Source organism: Trachemys scripta, chromosome 8, assembly GCF_013100865.1.
Source record: "Trachemys scripta elegans isolate TJP31775 chromosome 8, CAS_Tse_1.0, whole genome shotgun sequence".
NCBI classification, from domain to species: Eukaryota; Metazoa; Chordata; order Testudines; family Emydidae; genus Trachemys; species Trachemys scripta.
Genome location: NC_048305.1, coordinates 64,327,857 through 64,349,858, shown reverse-complemented (window position 1 = coordinate 64,349,858; position 22,002 = coordinate 64,327,857). Strand labels below are relative to the sequence as shown.

The 22,002-nt window shown below is 38.9% G+C and overlaps 1 protein-coding gene across 1 annotated transcript in view; it reads left to right on the top strand.

Moving 5' to 3' along the window:
- Positions 1 to 22,002, top strand: part of ASPM (assembly factor for spindle microtubules) — a 38,952-nt gene that overhangs the window by 10,199 nt on the left and 6,751 nt on the right. The window contains exons 7-20 of the mRNA XM_034779591.1: positions 75 to 142; positions 796 to 937; positions 1,023 to 1,153; positions 1,971 to 2,146; positions 2,245 to 2,390; positions 2,477 to 2,562; positions 3,893 to 4,108; positions 6,042 to 6,246; positions 6,372 to 6,517; positions 6,615 to 6,743; positions 9,887 to 10,081; positions 11,099 to 15,721; positions 17,816 to 17,982; positions 18,743 to 18,902. Coding sequence (XP_034635482.1) covers positions 75 to 142; positions 796 to 937; positions 1,023 to 1,153; positions 1,971 to 2,146; positions 2,245 to 2,390; positions 2,477 to 2,562; positions 3,893 to 4,108; positions 6,042 to 6,246; positions 6,372 to 6,517; positions 6,615 to 6,743; positions 9,887 to 10,081; positions 11,099 to 15,721; positions 17,816 to 17,982; positions 18,743 to 18,902 — 6,590 coding nt within the window. The remainder of the gene's footprint in view (positions 1 to 74; positions 143 to 795; positions 938 to 1,022; positions 1,154 to 1,970; positions 2,147 to 2,244; positions 2,391 to 2,476; positions 2,563 to 3,892; positions 4,109 to 6,041; positions 6,247 to 6,371; positions 6,518 to 6,614; positions 6,744 to 9,886; positions 10,082 to 11,098; positions 15,722 to 17,815; positions 17,983 to 18,742; positions 18,903 to 22,002) is intronic.

The window sequence follows — 22,002 nt, the reverse complement described above, 5'->3', positions numbered from 1 at the left end:
CTTTGTAACAATGAAATATGGTTTAAAAGTGTTTGCTGAATTTAACATTTCATCATACTTTGCATTCATTTCAGGAGAAAGACAGAAAGTCCTCAACTGGCTTTTATCTTACAACCCTTTGTGGCTACGCATAGGTCTGGAAGTAAGCAATGCTTCTTATGGATACTCTATTCTTGTAAAGCCTGTGCCAAGAGTGGATCTCAAGTTCAACTGTAGCTGGCAGGCAGCTCTGGTTTATTATCAGAACAGAACAATTTCACATTTCCTTTTAATTCATGGTTGTCGTGTTACAAAAGAGAATATTTCATCGGGCAATTTAAAAGTGCCTTTCTGTGAGGAATACCCTGGAACTGGGCTCCTTTGCTGTTGCTCAAGTAACTTTACCCTTCAGTAGTTCGTAGGAAATTGATGCCTAGTGCGCTCCCACTATACTGCAGCCAGCTATGTTGGGACTGGTTAGGGAGCTCCTGATGGAAGCAGAGAACACTTTCCAGACACCGAAGAGCCAGTAGATCACATTGATACTAATTTTAACTTTTTAGATGGGCATTGCATTTGGGATACCTTCTGGAATAAAACTAGGACTGTAACTTTGTTTACTGTTTTGCAGATTAATCTGTTCCCAAAAAAATGGGCTAGGTTACTAATTATTTTTGCTAGTGAGAAACTCTTAAATAGTGTACTGCTATTTATTTTGAATATATCCTACTGAAACTCTAAAGAAAGAAATAATACAATTGTGAGCATTTTTTTTTAATTTTAAAGTTTCCTTTATTTTTTGTTTTTTCTCATTAGACTATTTATGGAGAACTGATTGCTTTGGAGAGTAATAGTGATATTATGGGTTTGGCAATGTTTATTCTAAGTCGCCTACTTTGGAACCCTGATATAGCAGCTGAATACAGACACCCCACTGTACCTCACCTTTATCGGGATGGTAACTACTACTTTTTAAAATAGACTATTTTTAGCATTTAACTTTGCATTCATAAATAACATCTTTATGAACTTAATATTTTTAGGTCATGAAGAAGCTTTGTCTAAATTTACATTGAAAAAATTGCTGCTGTTAGTTTGCTTTCTTGATCATGCCAAACAGTCTAGAATCATTGACCATGACCCTTGCCTCTTCTGCAAGGATGCAGAGTTCAAGGTAAAGTATGGTAGCCATTTCTTTTAACGATGTTGTTTGATGTTTGAACATATGACTTTGTATGCATATAATATAAAGTTGCTTTTTTAATGTTAAGACTTTAGTACTAGTCACACTCAGCAAATCTTCCAGGAGGTCACTAGCTGTGTAAGACTTACCATCAGGACTTCTGAAGTGCATATAAGTTATAGGGAGCTCAAGATCCTTGCGTTCTAGAGGTGCTTTCCTTCTCTTTCTAAGACTAAATACTGCTCTGCCACAGCATTTGTCATCTGAAGTTAAACTTTCAAAATGCAAGAGGATTTATCTGAGGGCTGTCCTACAATACTTTGTTCTAGAAAGCTAGGCTGCATGTCCCTATCTGTCATGCTAGATGTTTACTTAGTAAATAGCCTCATTTATGTTTAACTGACTAGAGTAAAAATGTTTTTTAGTTCAAGTCATGGTATAAAAGTGTCCATTACTTAGACTACAACACTGTTTAATGAGTTAAATGCATGAGTAAATAAAAAGAAAAAATTGTTCACGAACTTCTCAGGATGCAGAACAGGTATGATTAACTAGTGTTACAGCAGCTTGATTTTTTTTTTTTGCTGTACACCTAGGGAAGTTATGAAAGCAGTCATTAGGAAACCAGTTAGCTATCTGTGTCAGCGTTAGAATATTGTGGACACAATTTAATGCCATGAAGAGATATTTAAGTACTTGAATTTTTGTATCTTGTGCATAGTACTAAACGACAAATAACAAAGCTAAAGGCATTTGGGGAAGGGATCAAAATGGTCACTTGGTCTAAGTTTATTTTATTTCCTCTTAGAATAGTAAAGATGTTCTACTGGCATTTTCACGAGACTTCCTGAGTGGTGAAGGTGACCTTTCCCGTCATCTTGGCTTCCTGGGATTACCTGTTAGCCATGTTCAGACACCCCTTGATGAATTTGACTTTGCTGTTACAAATCTAGCTGTAGACTTGCAATGTGGCATTCGTCTTGTGTAAGTTGATACAGAATGGTTTTGTGACTATCTATATTTGTCTAATCCTTCTATAAGCTGAACTAAGACACTTCAATATGAAATCTCTTTATTGTTAGGAGAACAATGGAACTCCTCACAAAAAACTGGAGTCTCTCAAAGAAGCTAAGAGTTCCTGCAATAAGTCGTCTCCAGAAGATGCATAATGTTGATGTTGCCCTTCATGTTCTTAAAGAGCGGGGAATTCAGTTGAAAGATGAATGTGGTAAGAATTGAAAAGTAGTGCTAGAATAACTATGCATTTGAAGAACAGGAATACATATTTTAATCACTGTTGTATTTGATTTATAGGTGCTTCAATCGAGTCTAGGGATATTGTGGACAGGCACAGAGAGCGAACTTTAGCACTGCTGTGGAAAATTGCCTTTGCTTTCCAGGTATTGCATAAAGTTTGTGTGTAGTTGTAAAGAATTTTAAGAAATGTTACAAATGAGAGGAGATAATGCATGGCTTGCAACAAAGAATGTGTAGTCTTTGAAATCGTCAAGTCTGGATTGACCTTGCTGGGTGACCCATGAGAATGATCTTTTGTGGATTCTCCTGCTTAGACCTCATTGTGTAATGTATGTTCAAGTGCTTTATAACTATTAGCTACATTGATGAGCTAGGTTCTAAAATGTAATACAATTCAGAACTCCTTTTAATTAGGTTCTGTACACTTGTTCATAGAATTTCTTTTGTACTTGTGCCAGATACTATAACAAAGGTTAAGTATGTGATAACAGTGGTCAGAAATTAACTTCTTGCCACCTGCTGAGGAATTCTCTTAGAGCTACTAAAAATAGCTCAAATAGATGGATGTATTTAATACCACTTCCAAACACTTGAACATTCCCTTTGGTGAACAATCATAGGAAGTGAATTCTAGAGCTGTGGCTCTTCCATGTAACGTATTCCACCATATGTTACTGGGAAAAACTGAAGAAATAAGCACCTTTGGACTTAGGCTAATTAGTGTACCTATAATTGAGTCAAGGATTATGTATAGCCTTAAATGGAAGAAGGAAGCAGAGAGTAGAAGAGTTGGGCTTAATGGCAAGGTTTAAGAGGTTACTTGAGCCAAATAAATATTATTCTTCAAAAATGTATATCCAGCTTAAGTGAATCCAATAGGAAGGAGTATACATTATGGAAAGTAAAACATAAGATATAAGAATGAAAAGCAAGTAGCCAGAGACTTTTTTTATTATATATAATATCTTCATGCAAGAATCCTGAGGAGAATACTGCTGCAGAATTATCAGGAAGCTAAAGGAGCAATTGAATGCTGAAGAATATTACAGAGAAAATGAATTATTCATTTGCATCAGTCAACAACAAGATGTTGGAGGAGATCCAAAGTCTCTTTAATTAGTTATGTAGATGACCACTTCCACGATTGCATTAGTTAGGATTAAGAAAAAATACATGTTTTCGGGGTATTAACCCAACCATCGATCCAGGTAGGAAGAAAATTTCCCTATAAACTTATTTTAAAAGCATCTGGTACTGGCTACTGTCATCTAGGCTGCTGGACTGAAATAAAAACTGATTTGATCCAGTATGAAAACTGTTATATTACTAAATAGTGGGAGTAATCAATCCCTGGCACTTACATAAGATGCTTTCTCCGAAACCATCCCCTCTCCATTTAACCACATCAAGTATATAAGATCACTGTAACATTTTTTCATATCAGAAAAATTGATTTGTTTGTTTCCATTAAAGGTGGATGTTTCCCTTAATGTGGAGCAGTTAGAAGAAGAAATTTCTTTTTTAAAGAATACACACAATATTAAGACAAAAATGGCTACTCTAGTGTCCTGCTCTAATCAAAGTAAAGTGAGAAAAACCAGCAGTACTTACTCATCTGAAAGTTACAGCGAAAATGTGAAGCTGCTGATGGATTGGGTCAATGCTGTTTGTGGGTTTTACAATACTAAGGTAAGTAATCCTGTTTTTTTGTGTATATATTTCCAGGTTTTGTACATGTACAACTACATTTTCTTGTAATGGGAACTGTTTTTATATAAGTCTTTCAACACTATATCTGTTCTATCAAATATATATTGATTAATACTGATCTGTTGCAAGCATTGTAATGGATGAAGTTCTCAGTCTTACTTGGACTATCCCAGTGGTGGAACGTCAGATATCCAGGATGTGTTTTCATGGGTCCAGTTGCATTTCTGTTGTTTTTAATACATTCTCCTAATAGAGAATTCCCACAGTGAATGTGTATACTACCTGCTTGGCTACATATCAGCCCAGGGAAATCCTCCCTCTATTAGTGAGCAAGCAGAATAAACTCTTTGAAAGACTTCCTAGAAGGATCTCATTAGTGACTGACTGATTCCAGTCTGTGGAAAAGGACATGTTCTTAACGAGCCTTTTGGTCCAAAATAATTCCTCCACTATATAAGTTTTTCATAACCTTCAGGAACTTCAGGCACTAAGATTAATATTAAAGATAGTCATGTGAGTATTTGTCCCTCCCCAAGCAGTCATATCATTTTTACAAGAGGTAGGGTGTTTCTTACGGACAGGGAGCAAGGAGTGAAACCCTCTTCAAGGAGACTTACTGCTCATCAGAATGGCTGACACACCTGCACACTTTAGGAAAGCAAAATCTAACTTAATTATTTTAAACTTAGGAGGCTTCAAATTCATTTCCCAGGCATTGCCATTTCTGAGTCCTAATCAATGAAGCCTCCTTCCTCTCTGAACTTGTGTATTTTCCTCTGTTTCTGTCTCAAGTGCATCCATGCCTTCTTCTCTTTAATACTTGTGTATGTGGAATGTCATCCCTGATATTGTGTGTCTCACAATCCGTCTTCATTTAAATGCCTTTGGTTTGTGTGAGGGATTGTGATCATTCTTTAACTCCCATAAATAAAAATCAAGGAACTAAGGTGATGGATACTGTACCACCCAAGCAACTCCATAGCATTTTGTGTATTTCTTTCTCTATTCTGCTTGTCTTGCTTTCCTAATACTGCTTCTCTACGTATTCTTGCTTTCCAAGATAGTAGTCAGTTGGCTAAGTATGTTTAAGATTTATGGGCTACAGATGTTTATCGTATTCTGAAAATATTTAGCACATTTTTGACACTGGTAAAAACATCAGTAACATACTATGCTATAATATAGAGCAGGGGTCGGCAATGTTTGGCACATGGCTCGCCAGGGTAAGCACCCTGGCGGGCCGGGCCAGTTTTATTTACCTGCTGACGCGGCAGGTTCGGCCAATCGGGGGGCCCCCACTGGCCGCGGTTCGCCATCCCGGGCCAATGGGGGTGGCGGGAAGCAGCACGGGCGAGTGATGTGCTGGCCGCGGCTTCTCGCCGCCCCCATTGGCCTGGGACGGTGAATCGCGGCCACTGGCCAATGGAGACGGCGAACTGCGGCCAGTGGGGGCCGCGATCGGCGGAACCTGCCGCGTCCACAGGTAAATAAAACTGGCCCGGCCCGACAGGGTGTTTACCCTGGCGAGCCGTGTGCCAAATGTTGCTGACCCCTGGTATAGAAGGTCCTTTCTAGGATCCTTCCATAGAATTCTCCATGTCTGGTTTCTTTAACTATTGTTGTTCTAGGAGATGCACTTTTACTTTGGTAGACATCCCTTTATATTTCTGACTTTCAGGAATGGAGAGCCATAGCATGGACTCAGTTAATGAGCATTACTTTCAGATAACTTGAATTGCATATATTTAATTTTCCTTTGTATATATTAAAAGAAATGTGCATAGCCACATTCCTATCCAGTTACAGATATATTATGGCAAATGAGACATATTTTAAACTTGTACTAATTAATGTGTGAAAAATTTCAAGAAAATTCTTTTTTTTTGTTTTTGTTTTTGTTTTTTTAAACCAGGTGGAAAACTTCACAGTATCTTTCTCAGATGGCAGAGTATTGTGCTATTTGATTCACCACTATCATCCATGTTATGTGCCTTTGGAAGCTGTATCCCAGTGTACCACTCAAACAGTAGAATGTACAAAAACTGGTACAGTAGCACTAAATTCTTCCTCTGAATCTGATACATCTCTAAATATGTTGGATGGAACATTTGACCAAAGTGAGTCATTCTTTAATATAAGGTTTTGAAGCAGATTAAGTGTTTAAAAAAAAAAAAAAACAAAAAAAAAAACCCCCCTTAATCTGACTAACAAACATGATTATATTTTTCCTTCTGTGTTAAAGCTATAACTACTTCAGTCCTTTATAAGGAACTTCTTGACAATGAAAAGAGAAATTTCCAGTTGATTAATACTGCAGTTTCTGACCTGGGTGGAATACCAGCTATGATTCATCATTCAGATATGTCAAATACTATTCCTGATGAGAGGGTGAGAGAGGTTTTTATATATATATCATATAAACTGTCATTATCTCCTGAACAGTCCTAACTTACCGTGGGTTTTTTTTATATATATATTTCTTTAGGTTGTTATTACCTATCTGTCGTTTCTGTGTTCACGGCTTCTAGATCTGCGAAAAGAGACTCGAGCTGCTCGGCTAATTCAGTCAGTTTGGAGGAAATACAGACTGAACACAGAGCTAAAACTCCATCAGGTATTTTTATCAAGGACTTCACAAAAGAATGAAGTAGTACAGTAAAAGCTGTTATCTGGCCCTGTACCAGCCAGAAAGCTCTAGAAACCAGCATTTCCAATTGTCATAGAAAGTCCGGTTGGCGCCGGGCCAGCAGGCTATCTACCTGGCTCCGTGTGACTCCCCAGAAGTGGCGACATGTCCCTGCTGCTCCTAGGCAGAAGCATGGCCATGCAGGCACCGCCGCCAACAGATCCCATTGGCCGTGGTTCCAGGCCAATGGGAGCTGCGAAGGCAGTGCACAGGGCAGGGGCAGCACGCAGAGCCACCTCTGCCTAAGAGCAGCAGGGACAGGTATCCATGTACGGGGAGCTGCCTGAGGTGAGCACCCCCCAGAGCCCACGCCCTGCACCTAATGTTTAGTTAACTGGCATTTTTCACTTACCGGCACCCCCCATTTCCTCAACATGCCAGATAAAAAAGTTTTTACTGTAATAATCACTCTTGGTTTGTGGTACAGTGTGGGATACAAAATCAACCAAGTTGTAAATCGCGTGTCTTCAAAGAGTAGTATTTGTAACTACTTTTTGAGGACTTCATATATTACTAAGATGGTTGACACAATCTTGCTTTAGAGCAAAATGCATCTTTTCATTCTCTTCAGAATGAGAAGTAGTCAATGTAAAGACTAGTGCTCTGCCAGGGTTACATTTAATGTTAATAAGAGTGTTTCAGTCCTTTTCCCAAGTCCAAGGCTGAAGCGGCTTTACTGAACTTTATGAAGAACTCCACACTTCTTTACAATTTAAAATAAAATGAAAAGAAAACCACATCTGAGCTAGGTCTCTTGCCACTGTGCAATGTATAGGATTTGACACACACAATTTGACCAAAGCATTTCAATTGGAATTTTCAACAATCTTGGTGTTCCATTTCTGACATTCTACAGGGAATTATGCTAAATTATATGTTCATTTTGAAATATACAAGACTATAAAAATTGCCAAACAACTTGTTGCCCACTTCAGACTTTAATTCAGGTACTTAAAAGTGAAAGGTAGCTGGGGTACATTCAAGGCTGCAGGATTTCACCATGCTTCGTTACCACGTGTATAGCATTACATTTTTCTTCTTCGTGTAGTGTCCCTATGGGTGCTCCACTGTAAGTGTGCTTGCTTCCCTACACTGCTGATTGGATAACTTTTGATAGCAGTGTCTGTTAGGTCCACTCATGCACTGTCTCTCCTTGTGCTGCCCTTGCATGGTGCACCAACAGCATGCCTCTTGAGCCTCGCCCAAGAAACCTCCTGGAATACCCCCTTGCCTGCAGCATCTAGGGGCTCTTAACTGCCTCAAGAAATCGAGGAACAGGAAGCTGGTACCAAGGAGTAAGTGACACCAAGGAACATATTCTAGTCTCCGGACGAAGCCATCATGCCTCCCACTCCATCTTTGGCAGATGACTTCCATGTTTTCCAGGAGCTTGTAAACACCCTCCAGATACAACTGGAGGAAGTCAAGGACACCCTCCATCAGCTCTTTGACATCCTTCACTCTTCATCCTCCTCAAAAATCGCCTTCTTGATTAATGAGGTCATTTTAGTCCTGGAAAACATCTTGTGGCAAGCCCTGGCATCAGTAGTGCCAACCTGCAAGCGAGCGGATAAAAGATAGTATATCTCAGCCCAGGAATCTGAATTCCTATTTTCCTACTCTTCACCCAACTCCATTGTGGTGGATGCCATCAACTCCTGCAGCCAATAACATCGATCAAGGACTACTCCCTATGATAGGGATTGGAAGCGCCTTGATCCTTTCGGCAGAGAAGTTTTTCTCCTCGGGCACTTTGCAGTTCTGTATCGTCAACTACCAAGCCCTCACGGCGAAATACAACTACATAAATTACTCGAAACGGAATGACTTTATTGAAAAGTTGACAGAGACACATCACAATTCATTTAAGGCCGTTATCCAGGAGGGCCAATTAGTGGCAAAGATATTGCTGCAATCTGCCCTCGACGCAGCCAACATGGCAGCTAAGTTCATCTCTACAGCTGTGGTAATGCAATGAGCATCGTAGCTTCATTTTGTCAGGATTCCCAAACGAAGGGTAGTCCACAGTTGAGGACCTTCCCTTTTGAGGACACGAAGCTCTTTGCTGGGAAGATTGACTCCTTCGTTCGCACTCTGAAGGACTCCAGGCCTACCCTCCAGTCACTGGTTATCTATACACTGGGACAAAAGAGACTATTTAGTCCCCAGCCCCAGCATAAACCACACGCCACCCACCCTCCTCCTCTCTACTTCAGAGTTCTTGTTAATGACTTTGTGGTAGAGAAGGAAATAAGGGAGGCTAGCCTGCATGTGCTGATAAGTCTTGTGGTGCAGCACGAGGAGAGACAGTACATGTGTGGTCCTAGCAGACACTGCTACCAAAGTTCTCTGATTAGCAGTGTAGGGACACAAGCACACCTACAGTGGAGCATCCATATATGGACACACATCTCGAAGAACCATCATTACTGCACAAGGTGAGGAACTTCGTCGAAGAGTTCCTTAATATAGAAGTTAAAAGCTAGAACTACTGCTAATATCTAAAGTGCTGAAGATGTGAATAAAGATTAGGTCCAAGGGGAGAAGGCAAGAACATAACATGTACTATCTATAACGACTTACCAGCTGAAATCCCTAAGATCTATTTCAGGAAAGTTTGCTTCCAGTAACAGGAGGTGAAGAAATAACAAATCTTCTCGCCTAAGCTAAAGGGGTGGGGGAGGGGTTGAAATATGATACTACATATATATTAACTAACTTTTGTTATTAGTGGGAAACTGTCTCCCATGACAAATCTCTGAAAATAACTATAATCAACATAGTTTTACTAATTGGCATTTATGTATTGCAATTAGAGGGATCCTGTTTTGATGCTGAAAAAGCACATGAAGCTTATTTGAAAATGTGTGTTTGAGGGAGAGAAACATTTTGTTACTCAAACTAAGATCTAGTGAAATGTGTATTCCACTAAATTTTTGGAACTGATAATGCTGTGACCTTATTTTCCTTCAAGAAACGATGGAGGCTTAGCTTTGGGTATCTACTCTGTTGTTTTTTGTTTGTTTTAAACAAAAAACAAACAACTTTCAATGGAAATTCACTCCTTGCAGGAAAAAGACAAAGCTGCTCGGATTATTCAATCAACTGTAATAAATTTTCTGTCTCACCGGCGCATCCAGAAAAAAGTTAACGCAGCAATTTTCATTCAGAAACACTGGAGAAGATATTTAGCTGAGAGGAAAACTTTGAAATTAAAAAAGGCAAAACTGGAGGAAACTAAAAGTCAATCTGCTACAGTCATCCAGGTACGATTAAGTTAACGGGGGCAAAAAGCAATAAAGCTTTTTAAAAGAAGCTTCTTCTCTACTTAAAGTTGAAGGAAAAGGCACATTCCAATGTCAGAGGTTTTGCTGGTGTCATCACAAAGACTTAAAGCAGAATATTCTCTGCCTTCATTAGCTGCAGACTAAACTACCCAGAACTCTAGACTATTCCTTTGAAAGTGCCAAATGGGACGTAATGCTGGTATTTGCTATTGTTTTTAATGTTTCCCATTGGTACACCAAAGGGTTTAAAATAGTGGTTCCTAAATTTCTGATCACATGGTGCTGTTTTGCTTCTTTTCCAGCTGCTAAATAGCACTGAGCCTGAAAATTCATTAACTTCTTAATAATCCTTCTCTATATAAGCAACTGCTATCGGTGCCACAGGATGCTTGCTTTTAGTGGGAGGAGAAGTAGTCATCTATTGTTTCATTCCTGATTGTGCTAATACCTAAGACATTTCCTCTATTAAGATGTGGTACATACTTTGAATACATATGAGAACCCCTTATTGTTACTTTTAATTCAGAACTCTTATAAATAAGAATATATAAATAAATACCCAACAGTAATTTGTGGACTTCAACCCAAATGCTAGTTAAACTTTTTGTAAGAAAACTCTGGGACTTTGTGTTAATTCTCAGTTTATTTCTCAATAGTTTGAAAGGGAATCTTAACTGCTTTAATAGTTTGCCCTTTGGCACAGAATTGGTATGTAAAAAGAAATAGCCTTAATGCATACTGTATTTGTGATCATGAAAAAAGTTCTGGACCGTTAGTCTGGGGATAGGGTAGCAGTGAATAAATTGGAACCCACAAGATGAATAGTCCATAAACTGAGGATTAATGTTGAAAGTGGCAAAGTTGGGGGTTCTTTTTGTTTTTCTTTTTTTCAATAAGAAAAGTAACTAGCTCTTGGGGTGAAACTTCTAGGCCAACTTGAATATTAATATAATCTCAGTTTAATCCATAAATGTATCATTCTGTTCTATTTTGCAGACTTACTGGAGGAGATTCTCTGCTAGAAAAAGATATTTGCAGCTAAGATACTATGCTATCCTTGTGCAAGCTAGGATAAGAATGTTGATTGCTGCTGCTGCATATAAACGACTTCTTTGGGCAACTGTTACAATTCAGAGACATTTGCGTGCTTCCTTGGTGGCAAAACAAGATCAGCAAAGATATGAAACTTTAAAGTCGTCTTCACTTGTCATTCAATCTGCATTTAGAAGATGGAGAAAACACAAAATTGAGCAGAAAATTAAAGCTGCGATAGTGTTGCAAACTACTTTCCGAAAATGGCAAGCCTCAAAATTAGCTAAGAGAGAGCAAGCTGCTGTTGTTATACAGTCTTGGTATAGAATGCATAAAGATTTGAAGCAGTATTTACATGTTAGAAAAAGTGCTATCCAGATTCAAGCCTGGCTTAGATGTGTTCAGGCTAAACATGTTTATGAGGAAAAAAGGGCATGCATACTGATGATTCAAAAGTATTACAGAGCTTATCGGTTGGGTAAAATTCAAAGAGAAAACTATTTGCAAAAACGTGCAGCAGTTACAGTCCTCCAAGCTGCTTTTAGAGGCTGGAAAACTCGTCTGTTATATAGACAAATAAAAGCAGTCTATGTTGTTCAATCACATTGGAGAATGAGACAAGAGCAGCGAAGATTTTTACTCATGAAACAGTCAGTTGTTACATTACAGTCGCATGTGAGAAAATATCAACAACTAAAAAGATACAAAGAGACTAAAAATGCTGTTTGCATAATTCAAACTCGATACAGAGCATATGTTTCATCTAAAAATGCTGTCTCTTCTTTCCAGAAAATGCGCCTTGCTGCCATTGTGCTACAATCTGCCTACAGAAGAATGCAAGCTAGGAAAGAGGCTCACATATTGAGATCTGTGGTGAAAATTCAGTCAAGTTATCGTGCTTATGTTGCCCAGAAAAAATTTGAAAATTTAAAATCTGCTGCAGTGAAGATTCAGGCTTTTATAAAGATGATACAAGCACGTAAACATTACCGTGCTTTAAGGGAGGCAGCACTCTGTGTTCAACGAAGATACCGTTCCCAAAAATACATCCTTCAACTTAAAGAAGAATATAGGAAACTGAAGGAAGCTTGTGTCAGAGTTCAAGCTGTAGTGCGAGGGCATCTGATCAGAAAACAAGTACAAAGCTGGAGAGAGGCTGCAACCTTGCTCCAGGCTTACTACAGAATGAAAAGGGATAGGCAACGTTATTTGAGGGTGTATACCGCTACTGTTATCATTCAGAATCGTTATTGTGCATACCAAGAGCAAGTCCGTCAGAGGCAGAAATTCTTGAAAGTCAAAAAGGCAGTTGTCTGCTTGCAAGCAGCCTACAGAGGTTATAGAGTACGCAAAATGCTTAAACTTCAGTATACAGCCACTGTTAAAATCCAGACAGCTTTTAGAGCTCATGCTGCAAGAATGAAATATCAAGCAATGATTCAGGCCTCTATTGTGATTCAGAGGTGGTACAGAGCCTACAAAACGGGTTACAAAGTGAGACTGAGCTTCTTAAAAAGAAGAGCAGCTGTGATTTCTCTTCAAGCAGCTCTTCGTGGTTGGCAAGTACGAAAACGGGTTCAAAGGCAACATGCTGCTGCAGTTACAATACAAACTGCCTTTAGAAAGTTCCAGGCTCAAAGATTCAGGCTTATAAACAGTGCTGTGCTAACTATCCAGCGGCATTATAGAGCCAGTATTGTAGGTAGAAAACAGCGGCAAGAATATATGGAACTGCATAACTGTATTGTACAGCTCCAGGCAGTTTGGAGAGGAAGAACTGTGAGAAAACAAATTCGAAGGAAGCATCAATTTGCAGTAATGATACAATCCTATTACAGAATGCATGTAAATCAATCAAAGTTGAAAACTTTGAGACAAGCTGTCTTAGTGATTCAGAGACACTACAGAGCTTACTGTATGAAAAAGGAACAACGTACACTTTATCTAAAAACAAAAGCAGCTGCCTTAGTCTTGCAAGCTGCTTTCCGTGGGATGAGAGTGAGGAAACAATTATGGGAACTCAACAAAGCTGCTACTATTATACAAGCAACCTACAAATCCTATGTAGTAAAAACAAAATATGCAGCACTTAAAGCTATGACTATCCTGGTTCAAAGGCGGTATCGTGCAGTTGTTCAAGATAAGTATCAAAAGCAGGAATATCTGTCTTTAAAGAATGCAGTTGTTAAAATTCAGGCTATTTATAGAGGTGTAAAAGTAAGACGACAAATTCACTGCATGCATCAGGCAGCTATTTCAATTCAAGCCATGTTTAAGATGCATCGTATAAACATTAGATATCGTGCAGTGAAACTGGCAGCAACTGTAATTCAAATTAGATATAGAGCATTTTGTCAAGGGAGAGTGGAACGTAAAAAATACTTAATGTTACAGAGATCATCCCTTGTCCTTCAGGCTGCCTATAGAGGCATGAAAGTTCGAAGAAAGGTAAGAATTATGCATCAATCTGCAACAATAATACAGTCATATTATCAAATGCACAGACAACAAAAAGATTTCAAAAAGTTATCCATGGTAACTAAACAGATTCAACAGTGGTATCGTGCTTGCAAAGAACGAAATGTTCAAGTACATAAATACAGGATTATGAAGAGGGCCATACTCTGTATCCAGGCTGCGTTTCGCGGCATGAAAACCAGGAGACATTTGAAAATGATGCATGTAGCTGCAGCCTTTCTTCAAAGGAGAATTAGATCCTTTCTTAAAAGGAAAAAATATATTTCTCTTAGGGCAGCTGCTGTTACGATTCAGAGAAAATATAGAGCAACAGCACATGCAAAGCAACAGCACCAAGAATATCTTCATCTCCGAAAGGCTGCTGTTACCATACAGTCTGCTTATAGAGGCTTTGTGGTAAGGAAAAAGATGCAACAGATGCACAGGGCTGCTACAGTTATCCAAGCAGCTTTAAGAATGTATAGAATGTGTATTTCCTATCAGTCTGTCAAATTTGCTTCAATAACTATACAACAACATTACCGAGCTTACAAGGAGGGAAAACGTGTGAGAGAAATGTATTTAAAACAGTACAACTCTGTTTTAGTTCTTCAGACTGCCTATAGAGGAATGAAAACAAGACGGCTCCTAAAGAAAAAACATAATGCTGCCACCATTATACAAAGCAATTATCGAATGTACAGGCAAAGTTGTTATTACAAAAAAGTACAGTGGGCAACCCAAGTAATACAGAAAAGATACAGAGCCAGTAAGCTGAGAGGAATTGCAGTACAGCAGTACTCTTCTATGAAGAAAGCAGCAACTTGCATCCAGAGAGCTTTTCGAGAGATGAGGGCAAGAAAAAAACATCAAGAAATGTGCCATGCTGCTGCTGTTCTTCAGAGACGTTTTAAAACATTTAAAGAACGACAAAGGTATCTTTCCCTTAAAGCTGCTGCTGTTGTCCTTCAGAGAAGATACAGAGCTTTAATTTTGGTAAGATGGCACACTCAGGAATACCTTTCTTTTCGTAGAGCAGTTATTCGTATACAGTCTCTGTACAGGGGTATTCAAACAAGAAGAAACATTCAGCATATGCATTTGGCTGCCAGCACAATACAGTCAGCATTTAGAATGTATAGGATTAAAATCTCCTACCAGAGAATGAAAATTGCAGCTGTAGTCATACAGAATTATTACAGATTCTATGTGAAAGGAAAAGTTCAACGGAAGAGATATCTGACAATTCAGAAATCTGTGCTGGTCATTCAGGCTGCTTATAGAGGCATGAAAGCACGACAAGAACTGAAAATCATGCATGCATCAGCAACTATAATACAGTCTCTTTATCGTATGCACAAACAGCATAATCATTATAAACAGTTACGCTGGGCAGTCAGAGTTGTACAGCAAAGGTTCAGAGCTAACAGGGCAAGAGGAGCTGAAGTAAAAAACTATACCAAAATTAAAAAGGCTACCCTTTGTCTTCAGTCTGCTTTTCGTGCTAAAAAAGCTAGGCAGTTGGCTACAATCATTCAAGCAGTTCGGCGTATTCAATCAGTCTTACAGATGTACTTAGACAGGAGACGTTTTCTTAAGAAGAAGACGGCAGCAATAACAATTCAGTCTGCGTTCCGATGCCATAGAATGAAGACTCGCTACAAAGCAATTCGGGATTCAACAGTTGCGATTCAGCGATGGTACAGAGCCTGTCGAATGGCTCGTTTACAGAAAGCTGAGTACTCTGCCCAAAGGCAAGCCATAATAATTATTCAGTCTGCCTATCGTGGAACAGTAATAAGAAAAATGGCAAAGCAAAAACGTGCTGCAAGAAAGATTCAGTCTTTTCTTCACATGGCTGTGCATCGAAGAAAATTTCTTCGACTCAGAGCAGCAGCTGTTACGTTGCAGACTTACTACTTGATGAATAAAACCAAATTACAGTATATGACCTACAGAAAGGCTGTATTTGTATTACAGCAGCACTATAGATCATATTTAGCTATGAAACACCAAAGAGGAGCTTACTTAAGAACCCGGAAGAGCATTATAATTATACAGTCTAGAATCAGGGGATTCATCGAGCGGAGAAAGATTCAGAAAATTAAACAAAGCACAATAAAAATTCAGGTATGTGAAAATGCAATATGTGTTGTGTTGTATACATCCCTGGTTAATACTGTAACATCTGATGACAAACTGTAATATAAATTCTGTTTAAAAACAAGACCAAAAGTGCAATACTGGTTGCCAGTATGTACTAGGTTTCTGAAGCATGATTGATGTAACTGCTATAACAATGATCAACGGATGAATCAGTTATACTCTGAAAGGTGACTTTAAAAATGGCATTGTTAGTGACTTCCACGTTCAAAATGCTTGTTTTACAAGTAATAACTTTTCCTAAATTCTAGTTTTACAAACTCAACTTTCAGGCTGCGAAAGTGAAGTTGGTGTTTTTCCTGCTGGTGCAGGAAACAAAGATTCTTCAGGTTAAACTATGCCCTCGTATTCAGTCAGTTTGTACAGATTAGACTAATGATAATTTAATAGTTATACTGATACGAGAAGGAATGGAAGCCAGCTCATTTACTTAAACGTGTGGGCTCTGGAGTGGTAAGTAGAGTAAAAGTAGTAACTTATTGTCATAGCTTCTCACTTTGACAAAATATACATAGAGCAAGGGGTAGGAAGATGCCATTTTTGCATAGTCTCTTTCATCCCTCTTTAAAAGGCTCTCTTTTAGGGTGAGTAAATGGCTGATCTTGATTCCTTTTAAAAAACTTGTTAACGTGAGATGTTTGAGGCCCCTCTCTCTCTCTCTTTCTCTCTCTCTCTCTCTCTCTCTATACATGTATATAATATATCTCTATGTAGAGATTTATATTTTTCAAGAGTGGGTGGGAGGCAGCCGAACATCAGAGGGAAGAAGGTGTGGTCCGTGAATCCAGAGATATGTCTAGGAATTTGAGGAGAAACACTCAGAAACCCAGTCTTCCGTCCCTCCGTGACAGGTCAAAGGGCTGCTGGGAGAAAGTAGAGAGCACTGCTCTTGGCTCCACAGACTGTAGTGAGGAACTAACCAGTGGGTTCACAGTAACTGGTCCTCTGAGCTCCCTTCTGGTGTTTCCCACTCTTTTTGGTTGGGTATGTCTCTTGCTACTCCCATAGGCTGTTTGTTTGTGGGAAGAGTTGCAAATGATTTTTTTTCCCTAGTCCCCTTAGCTATCTTGTTTTGGGGGACAGGGGATTTCTCCTTGGACTGCCGTAGCTTCCTGGAGTAGGGGGTGCCAAGATACGCCTTGCCCTTTTTACATTTCCTTCTCCTGCACAGCCCAAAAAGGGGAGTAGGAGTTTTAGGGTTTCTTATAATGTTCCAGATTTTTTGTTTGGGAGAAGGGGGAAACCCTCCCATTTATTTTTCAGTTGCTGGAGTGCCTGAGAGAGTTTCTGCTGCCTTATCTAACCTCACTTCTTACTAATGTGCAAGTGTACCTAGACAGGTGACTGGGCTTCTGCCTTCAAAACAGAGAGCGCGTAAGGTGGGAGATCCTCAGCATCCCAAATTCCCATAATATAGATGCAGAAATAATTTGATTGGCCACTTACAAAAAGTGAAATTGGTGAGTAGAGCCACAGTTTATGGTAAGAGCAGAAAAAAAAGTACAGTATAAACTAAAATATGCTAGGATTTACCATGGATTTAGTTAGAGACAACAATACCTTAACTACAAGTTTCCAACTCTGTAAATACAGCAGTGCTACTGAGCCCATCACCTTTGAAATATTGAACAACAAAAACAGCTTCAAATCAAAGTAGTTGCAGTTAGGTTTCAGGTTGTTCCACCATTATCTTTAAAATCTGTAAGATTTATCTTTATTCATTTTGGGATTTTTTTTTTCTTGCTGAAACTTACATTGATGGAAGTGTGTGTAGTATTCCCCAGCTTCTACTTTCTCTCTCTCTCTCTCTCTCTCTCTCTCTCTCTCTTGCTGTGTGCAGGAGAAACTGACTATACACAAAGTGCTATAGTAAAGAAACTGACAAGATTCCCCCCCCTCCCCCTTTCTAGTAATCTTGTGTGCAACTTGTAACAATAAGATTTAAAAAAGACATTCAGGCAGAAGTGACTAATTGGAGAAGTGGGGCATTTCCTAGTTTGTCCCATTAAATACAAAATTAATTGCTTGTTGTTTTTTTTTGTTTGTTTGTTTGTTTGATAGGCTTTATTTAGGGGTTTTAAAGCCAGGCAGTTGGCTGGTAAAATGAGAGCTGCACGAACAATTCAAGCCTGGTTCAGAAGATACAGAGCACGAAAAAAATATACAGCTGTGGTAAAAGCTACTTGTGTCATTCAAGGTTATTTCAAAAGCAAACAGCAGAGGACCTGGTAATGTACTATTGTTGTGTGACGCACATCTTTTCGTGGTCTTGAGCTATTTATTGTTTCATAACTTAATCTTGCTTTGTAGTCTGGCAAATCTCTGTCCTCTCTTAGGCCCTGATTCTGCAAAGACTCAAGTACGAGTAATCCATTGACTCCTTGTGGCTAATGTGCATAAAGTTATTCTCATGTTTACATCTTTGAGGGTTGGGGCTTAATCTTTGTATTTGGTGTGAGTTTTGTGTTTGTTAATCTTGGAAAGACAGAAGGGGAGAGCCAGCTGCAGATGCTTTACCTGCTTTCATCTCCATATGTGAAGTTTAGTTTTACTACGCTGCTTTCTTCTCAAGAGTTATGTTTGAGTTTTGAAAACTCCCGAATGAAAAACGTGGTTTCATTTTTTTCTATTTTAATTAAAGTTCTAGTATCCTGCTCCAAAGTAAAACTTATTTTTGTTTTCTACTTATTTGTCTTGAGACAAGATCTAAAACTTCTCAAGTCACTTTTTACTAGTTTACTCCAATGATTCATGTTTCCATTGACTTTAACTAGTCTTGAGCCTTAAGAGGTGGGCCTGTGTGTGTGTGTGTGTGTGTGTGTGTGTGTACGTACCAAAATTTCTATGGACTTGATAACTTTCCAATGAATGCCACTTATCTTGCTAATCTTCTGCTGATAGCAATAAATAAATGCAAATGAAAACTTTTTTCATTTTTTAAAACTCATGAGACTTTTTTAGAAAAGCTAAAATGTTCATTTGCATTAGGTTTTTGAAAATGAAGGCCTCCACAGTTACTATTCAGAGGAGATGGAGAGAAACCCTTACTGCAAGAACAATTCTGCTACAATTCCTAGCAACCAAGGAAGCTGCAGTTAAGATTCAATCAGGTTACAGAAGATACAGCACTAGGAAACAGATTAAAAAGGTATTTTCACTCTTAAATTCAACTAAGACGGGGTGATGTTGAATGTTAAATATTTTCAGTGTAATGTTAAACTTGTGTAATGTACTCTGCCAATAATTTAGCTTTCTCTCTAAAAAGTGAGCCTGTTCTTCACTTTTGATATATAACTACTTTTATTCAAGTTAATTTTTCCTAAAGAAAATGTTTAAGTTGAAAATAGAAGTACTTAAGTCAGAAAATGTCAAAGTGAAGTCCACTATCAGCAAAGACTTAAGAGTGTGCTTAACTTTCGACACTTTGAATAGTCCCATTGAAGTTAACAAGGGAACATAGTAATTCTTCCCTGTAGCTGTCGTTATCTGCTTTACTTTTAATTAGGGCTGTCGATTAATCACAGTAACTCACGATTAACTCAAAAAAAAATTAATCGCGATTAAAAAATTAATTGCGACTAATCAGTTTTAATTGCACTCTTAAACAGTAGAATATCAATTGAAATTTATTAAATACTTTGGATGTTTTTTCTACATTTTCATATAGTATTCTGTGTTGTAATTGAAAGTGTATATTTTTGATTACACCTCTACCTCGATATAACGCTGTCCTCGGGAGCCAAAAAATCTTACTGCATTATAGGTGAAACTGCGTTCTATTGAACTTGCTTTGATCCACCAGAGTGCGCAGCCCCGCCCCTCCGGAGCACTGCTTTGCCGCATTATATCCACATTCGTGTTATATCAGGTAGAGGTGTACAAATATTTGCACTGTAAAAATGATAAACAAAAGAAATAGTATTTTTCAATTCACCTCGTACAAGTACTGTAATGCAATCTTTGTCATGAAAGTGCAACTTACAAATGTAGATTTTTGTTGTTACGTAACTGCACTCAAAAACAAAATAATGTAAAACTTCAGAGCCTGCAAGTCCACTCTGTCTTAGCATTTGGCTGAACAAGAAGTAGGACTAACAAGTTTATTTACATTTACAGGAGATAATGCTGCCCTCTTCTTATTTATAATGTCAGCAGAAAGTGAGAATAGGCATTTGCGTGGCACTTTTGTAGCCAGCATTGCAAAGTATTTACATGCCAGATATGCTAAACGTTCATGCTTCAGCCACCATTCCACAGGACATGCTTCCATGCTGTTGCCGCTTTTTCAAAAAAAAAAAAAAAAAAAAAAAGCGTTAATTAAATTTGTGACTGAACTCCTTGGGGGAGAATTGTATGTCCCCTGCTCTTTTACCCACATTCTGCCATATATTTCATGTTATAGCAGTCTTGGATGATGACCCAGCACATGTTGTTCATTTTAAGAACACTTTCACTGCAGATTTGACAAAACTCAAAGAAGGTACCAATGTGAGATTTCTAAAGATAGCTACAGCACTCAATCCAAGGTTTTAAGAATCTGAAGTGCCTTCCAAAATCTGAGAGGGACGAGATGTGGAGCATGCTTTCAGAAGTCTTAAAAGAGCAACACTCCAATGCGGAAACTACAGAACCACCAAAAAAGAAAATCAACCTTCTGCTCAGATAATGAAAATGAACATGCGTCAGTCCATGCTGCTTTGGATTGTTATCGAGACGAACCCATCATCAGCATGGATGTATGTCCTCTGGAATGGTGGTTGAAGCATGAAGGGACACATGAATCTTTAGCACATCTGGCACGTAAATATCTTGCGACGCCGGCTACAACATTACCATGTGAACGCCTGTTCTAATTTTCAGGTGACGTTGTAAGCAAGAAGGGGGCAGCATTATCTTCTGCAAGTGTAAAAACTTGTTTGAGCAATTGGCTGAACAAGAAATAGAACTGAGTGGACTTGCAGGCTCAAAATTTTTTTATTTTTGAATGCAGGTTTTTTTTTACATAATTCTGAATTGGTAAGATCAACTGTCATGATAAAGAGATTGCACTACAGTACTTGTATTAGATGAATTGAAAAATACTATTTGTTTTTACAGTGCAAATACTTGTAATAAAAAACAAATATAAAGTCAGCACTATGCACTTTGTATTCTGTGTTGTAATTGAAATCAATATATTTGAAAATGTAGAAAACATCCAAAAATATTTAAATAAACAGTATTCTATTATTGTTAGTGCGATTAATTGAAATTAATTTTTTAATCGCTTGACAGCCCTACTTATAATACTTGCAGCTATTTAAAAAAAAAAAAAGGTTTGTCACCAAAATATTAAGTATGGAAGGGGAAAAGAGAAGTAAAACTAGAACTAAGATTGCACTGAGTTGTGACTGATACCTAAGAAATATATCAGAGTTGTTTCCCCCCCCCCCCTTTTTGAGCTCTTCCATTTCCCTAAAGGTTCAGGTTTCCTTTTACTTTGAGAGCAAACAAGATCCCAGTCACTTAAACTATGCCAAATATTGCATTTGCCTAATCTATACTGATAACAATAAGACCTGCTCTTTAAATAAATGTCAAAATGGTCTATTGCCATCATGGCCAACCTGCTTAAAATCCACTGCCAACATTTTAAGGAGGGAAAAAGCCTCTAAGTTGTGAAAATTCCTACTGCTATTAATGAATGCTGATTGACTTGCTGAGTTGAATTTAAGTAAGAAATTTAGTGGCACCTTCATTTTATTTTTGATCCATGGCCACTTCTTTCCACCTTACAATAGATCAGGGGTGGGCAAACTACGGCCCATGGGCCGTTTTAAGCCAACCCGTGAGCTGCACCATGCGGCTTGGCCTAGCTCCAGCCAGGGCGCTGGATCTGGGGCCGCACCACACGGCTTGGCTCCACTCCAGTGCTCCAGGTGGGGCCGCATCATGCGGCTCCTGGAAGCTGCGTCATGGCCCCGCGCCGGCTCCTACATGCTCTACTGTGAGCTGCATGGGCGGTGCCTGCGGATGGGACAGGACGCAGAGCCGCCTGGCCGCGCCTCTGCGTAGGAGCTGGAGAAGGGATATGCCACTGCTTCCGGGAGCCGCTTGAGGTAAGCGCCGCTTGGAGCCTGCACCCCGAGCCTCTCCCAACGTCCCAACCCCCTGCCCCATCTCTGATCCCCCTCCCACTCTGCAAACCTTTCAGTCCCAGCCCAGAACACCCTCCTGCATCCCAAACCTTTCATCCCCTGCACCCCTTC